This window comes from Sinocyclocheilus rhinocerous, unplaced genomic scaffold, assembly GCF_001515625.1.
Source record: "Sinocyclocheilus rhinocerous isolate Xijiao unplaced genomic scaffold, SAMN03320098_v1.1 scaffold3694, whole genome shotgun sequence".
In the NCBI taxonomy this organism is placed as follows: domain Eukaryota; kingdom Metazoa; phylum Chordata; class Actinopteri; order Cypriniformes; family Cyprinidae; genus Sinocyclocheilus; species Sinocyclocheilus rhinocerous.
Window position 1 is genome coordinate 89,659 of NW_015631751.1, and position 6,511 is coordinate 96,169.

General features: G+C 42.2%; 1 protein-coding gene across 2 annotated transcripts in view; it reads right to left on the reverse strand.

Moving 5' to 3' along the window:
• Nucleotides 1-6,511, reverse strand: part of LOC107741973 (kelch domain-containing protein 1-like) — a 46,223-nt gene that overhangs the window by 22,342 nt on the left and 17,370 nt on the right. For both annotated transcript variants that reach the window (XM_016554799.1, XM_016554798.1), the window contains one exon: nt 2,976-3,034. In XM_016554799.1, the coding sequence (XP_016410285.1) occupies nt 2,976-3,034 (59 nt within the window). The remainder of the gene's footprint in view (nt 1-2,975; nt 3,035-6,511) is intronic.

A 6,511-nucleotide genomic window follows, 5' to 3' on the forward strand; every position in this document is an offset into this window, starting at 1 on the left:
TAATCATTTTGAGTCTAATATCATCCCATTATAATGCAGCGCTGTACAAACGCGTCTGTCTCTGGCTCAGTGCCAGCCAAAGCGCGAACGCAGATTTGAATAGCAGCTGATGCTGTGCCGCACTAAACGATCTAATCACACCGGTGTGATTGTATCAAATATAAAAAATATTATTCGGCTATTTTTTTGTCTTTTGGAAGCTGCATTTAAAATCCACTTTGCTCAGAAATCTGAGGGGGCACGTGCTTGCTTGATAATGCTGCTGTGAAAACGTGGGAAAAGCCGACGAGGAAGAAGTTGGGGTGAAGTGATCTTTATATAGGCGGAGCAAAATACTTCATCGCTTCGTCTATAGCGCATTGTGATTGGATGTTTACGCTGTCAATACAGGAGACAAAACAATGGGCCACTGGCTGCTCGCTGTCAGTGCGTGATGGTCCTCGGCAAAAAAAAATAAAAAATCACCTTCTGTCGGCCCCTTAAGTGCGTCGGCCCACCGGGAAAATGCCCGGTATGCCCGATTATCAATCCAGCCCTGGTCACAGGCAATTCTAGTTGCATTTTTCTTCAATTAATTTCTGAAATGATCCTTTGACTATGTTCTGGCCCGCCATCTAGTGGCAAATTTTTTTTTTGGCCCGATGCCAAACTTGCGGACCCCTGGCTTAAAGGGTTAATACAATGAAACAGGAAGTTGCTGTAACTCAGGCATGCAATGTCTAATCTGCCCCAAACTTAACATGTTTGATAAAACTCCTGGGCTGAACACATATACATGCCCATATTCGGTTATACTCATACTCATCCCCCAAACTTCACACGTTTGGTAAGAGTCCTGGCCTGAAAACTTGTACATGCCATTAATCAGTTATAATTTATAGTGCCAACTGTTGGCAGCAGGAAATGTCATGTTTTACTTTAACTAAAACATGCAATGTCCAATCTGCCCTACATTTCTTGTTTGATAAGAGTCCTGGCCTGAAGACATCTAATAGGCCAATATTCAGTTATAATCATAGCGCCACCTGTTGGCAACAGGATATGTCATGTTTTAGACTAACTCAGTTTGATAAACGTCCTGACCTAAAGACATCTACATGCCAAAATTCAGTTATAGTCATAGCGCCACCTACTGTCAACAAGAAGTGACATGTTTAACACTGTGATGCATTATTAGCAACATAGTAAAATATGCCATTGTGTGCTAAACATGCTAGAAACATGCTAGCTACACTTACTAATTGCTAAAGCCATGAAACAGGAAGTTGTAGTAACTCATGGATACAATGTCCAAACTGCACCAAACTTCACATGTTTGGTAAGAGTGCTGGTCTGAACACATCTAAAGGCCAATATACCATTATAATCATAGCGCCACCTGCTGGTAACAGGAAATTACTTGTTTTACACAAACTTAAACATGCAATGTCCAAACTGCACAAAACTTCCCATGTTTGGGAAGTGTCCTGGCCTGAAGACATCTAAAGGACAATATTCAGTTATAGTCATAACACCACCAGCTGGCAGCAGGAAGTTTGGCACACATAAATGACTTTGACATATTCCTCCTATATTTACAACTTTAAATGCATATTGCCCACTGTTGCTGTCTTCCTAAAGGCACCAGGTGGACAGACTGGACTCGATTACCCTTTTTGTTTATTTTCTCGTAAGTTCAATACTTTTCAAAATAACTACTCTGTAACTGAGAAAGAAGCATTAGTATTAATTTGGGCTCTTCAGTACTTTGATGTATATGTGGGTGGAGGATTGCCTTTAGAAGTTTATTCTGATCATAACCCTCTAACCTTTTTGCATTCTTTACAGTCCCCAAGTCAGCGGTTAATGCATTGGATTCTATTTTTACAGCCTTACAATTTAAGTTGTGTTCCCTGACCATAGCGAATAGTGTACTGTTGTGTTGGAACGGTTAATTCTGTTATTCCTTTGCTTTCTTTGTCGTCTTAATTTGCTTTCAGGATCCAGATTGCTGAGGTTAAGGAAGCCGATTGGGAACATTCAGATGACTGCGAGAACACTAATGCACTTTTTGATTTTGTTTGGTGTTTTGCGGAATCCTTATGAGATGCAGGAACTTTTTAGGGGGTGTGTGATGTCTCAGTGGATCACTCTGTGTTTGTTCCTGAGTTACAGGTGACTGCAGGTGATTGACTGACGTGGTTTTGCACCTGGACTAAATCAACGTGCTTTAAAAGGGACTCGTACGAACAATAGAGTGTGGGGACTATTTGCTTGTTGGCATCTGTGTCTGCTCATGAGACTGCCAGACCGCTCATGGGATATGGAGGTTACAGGAGATCCCCGCCGCACTGAAGGAGTTCCCGTTTTGATTCATCTTCCTCTAGACTGAACTTTTGCATTTTGATTATTTGTTGTTAGTTTGGACTGCTGTTATTTATACTACTTACAAGCACTTGCCGACATACTGACTATCATCTACCTTGATTACTAAACATTGCACGTTTATTTTTATAGTTAAATAAAATGTGTTTTGTTGAGCAGTGGTTGTGTGCGGCGTCTCCTTAAATTTGGCTTGCGTTCTTAGGAAAAGAAACCTAACACAGCACTAAAATGCCTTTGCATAAATATCATATACCACACATTTTGAAAAAAAAAAGTATTGAACTTCTGAATTTAACTCATACTGCACTGTATACTACAGATGATACAACCTGTTGAGAATGTGTGTGCTAAACCACCCAAAACAACTGTATAGCACTATGGGAACATTTTCTTTAGCAAATATACAGATATAGTTTAATATAATGAAGTTATGAGAGTGCTACTATGTTAACATATTTACTTTTCCATGGCAGAGATGCTCCTTTATCTGTGCAGGAAAAGCATTGTGTTTAAAGAGCCGAAGCACATTATGTAGATTGTTCAACTTTGATATTGTGCTCTTTTTGAATGAATAACGTAATCAGGCCACTCAGAGAAAAAACATTACTTACATTTGTGTCCACGTCCATGTTACCAGATCTAAACAATGAATGTCTATCATCTGCATTTCCTGAAATGACAGACAGAATTTTCAGTATTTCATGAGGAAAAATATCTTGATATACTATTGTATTTCTGGTATAACAACCAGAGATTAACCCTAAAACAGGCAAGAGTTGAAAATTATCAGAAAAAAATCATTTCATGTCACTTTTTTATATCATCTGGACTTAAGTAAAACCTATTCAAAGGAGTTTTTGAAATATTTTATATATTATGGATTTAATGAGTAGTATCTCCCAGGATACGTTGCCCTATTAGGGTATAAAAACAGCCGAAGTTATCAGTAATTCTATGATTTATTTGATGCGAACAAATATGTAATATTCAAAATATGCTGCATGTATGACATGTTTAAGTGTCCTAAAATTGAGGCATAGACATTTCTTGTATTTTTACATCGCTGAACTGTCTCGTCTTCATCCTCAGGGGTGGCCAATTCCATCCCTTGGGGTCCACTGTCCTGCATGGTTTAGCTCCATTTCTAATCAATCATATAATGTAATTTATGTAACAACTTAGAATTGTTGTAATCCTGAAGACTTTGCTTAGATGTTTCAGTTCTGTTTGATCAAGGTTGGAGCTAACAACTGCAGAATGGTAGCCCTCTGGAGCAGGATCGGACACCCTGTTCTACCATAAAATGAGCTATGTGAAACCCTACAAGAAAAAATCTAGTTAAAAATGCAAAGATGTAGTCAACTAAATGTATCAGTTTCACATGCAAATATTAACATTTGCACAATTTTTAAACTCAAAATTAACAGAAAGTGGACCGTGCACAGGGGGCCCAGGGGCCAGGAGGGCCTAAAAGGATCTTCTCTAACGGCCCCGGCCCTGGAATGCGATTTCTACTGAGGAGGATCCCCTCCGCTAGACGCGATTTATAATCCCCAAACACACTGCGGGACTGTGGCTCTCCAGGACCGACGTTGCACTAGACGGTTAAGATCATAGTGCATATAAATGCATTGTGCAGGGCTTCTCAACTCTGACCCTCGAGGTCAGAGATTGTCTACTATAGGGAGATGAGAGGGTCTGTACTAACAACTGCAGAATGGTAGCCCTCTGGAGCAGGATCGGACACCCCTGTTCTACCATAAAATGAGCTATGTGAAACCCTACAAGAAAAAATCTAGTTAAAAATGCAAAGATGTAGTCAACTAAATGTATCAGTTTCACATGCAAATATTAACATTTGCACAATTTTTAAACTCAAAATTAACAGAAAGTGGACCGTGCACAGGGGGCCCAGGGGCCAGGAGGGCCTAAAAGGATCTTCTCTAACGGCCCCGGCCCTGGAATGCGATTTCTACTGAGGAGGATCCCCTCCGCTAGACGCGATTTATAATCCCCAAACACACTGCGGGACTGTGGCTCTCCAGGACCGACGTTGCACTAGACGGTTAAGATCATAGTGCATATAAATGCATTGTGCAGGGCTTCTCAACTCTGACCCTCGAGGTCAGAGATTGTCTACTATAGGGAGATGAGAGGGTCTGTATTACTTACTATTGGAGAAAGCGTAACGGTCAACTTGGATCACGTGTGCCTTAATAACCAATTAAAATTTTTTTTTAAATTGGACAAATAAAATAAAATAAAATATAATAAACTGCTTTAAAATTTTCAGGTACATTACAGGTATCCTTAAATGCAGCATTTAAGTAAGAAATGTACTAATCAAATGAAAAAAAAATGCATATTATTAATCGTATGAATACTGATTCTCACATTAGGCTGCTGTACTAGAACTACATACTGCACAGATCAGTTGATACCAGTGGCGTAGCCAGAATTTTATTTTTGGGCGGGCCTGGGCAAAAGTGAGCTGGCACTAGGCTAACTAATATTAATTTAATAATAAAAGTAACTTAATAATAATAATAGGCCTAATAGGCTAATAAGAAGAATGTAACAGGCCTATGTTAATTAAAAATGCCAAATTATATATAACTAAAGTGTATAAAATTATTTTATTCAGAAATGTCATGTTTGTGATTTTTTGTTTTTTAAATTTGTTAATTCGTTATTTAAAATAATAGGCCTACAAATTAGGAAACAGTTGCAGTTAATCACCGGCATCAGTCACAAAAATTATATAAAAAAATAAATAAATAAATAAATAATGAGGACGACTGGCAACAGCTGGTCTTAAATTCTTTAGACACCGCACACCAAACGGCTTTAACACTGACTGAGCTCAAATGACATTCATAATCGGCCTGACAGTAGTGTTTCCCGGCTTCACAGAATAAACCGGTTCGCGCATGGAACGTCTCGGTTACGTATGGTAACACTCGTTCCCTGAAGAAGGGAACGGAGACGTAACGTCGGATGACCGACGAATTGGGATCTCGCTTAGAGAGACCAATCCACTTCGAGTGTAAACTAAACGAGCCAATGCACATTGGCATGCGATTATTGCATCCAGCTGCCGCTGATCACAGCGTGAGTATAAGTAGGCACCAGATGCAGCGCATATTCAGGTTTTCGCTGAGGAGCCGAGCCGGTGACCCGGCCGCTCAGCAGTGGTACAGGAGCTGTGGGCATATTCAGGTTTTCGCTGAGGAGCCGAGCCGGTGACCCGGCCGCTCAGCGGTGGTACAGGAGCTGTGGCGACGGGACGTGACGTCTCCGTTCCCTCCTTCAGGGAACGAGGGTTACCATACGTAACCGAGACGTTCCCTTTCAGTCGGTCACTCTCGACGTCACGTCGGATGACCGACGAATTGGGATCCCTAACAAAGGGCCACAGGTACTGCCCCTTCCAGTGTCCCGTGGAAGCCACCTGCGCCCCTACTTTTTGGCATATGCCAGGGCTTACCACAAGAGGACTAGCTACTGCTGCTATGGCACTACCCACTCACTAAGACTGGATAACACTGGGAAAACTTACCCGTTCTACTTGGGACAGGGACGTTACGGAAGCTCCAAGCTTCCAGAAGGAGGTTTCGGAAGCAAATACACATATGAACATTTCTTAGGTGGGTCCACTATACGGACTCTCTGGAGCAGTTTTAGCAAGCCGACCCGGAGCCGGGGCCACTCAATGCTTCTACCCGTTTGAGGTGAGAACACAGGAGGATACCAGCTCCACACGAAGGCTATAGAATCTAGCGAACGTGTTAGGGGTCGCCCAGCCCGCAGCTCTACAGATATCCGCCAGCGAGGCGCCACGAGCCAGCGCCCAGGGCCAGGGTGATGGCATCCACTATCCAGTGGGCCATCCTCTGCTTAGAGACGGCATTCCTCTTCTGCCGGCCTCTGTGACAGACAAAGAGCTGGTTTGAGGCCATGAAGCTTTGTGTCTGGTCTACGTAGCACCTTAAGGCTAGGACGGGACAGAGCAAAGCTAGGGCTGGGTCTGCCTCCTCCGGGGCGGTGGTTGAGGCATCCATGTGAACCATAGCATGCCTGGAGACCTGTTCTAGGGGCACCACTGCCCGGAGAAACACAAGGTCTGACCACGGGGTGAAGGTTTGGC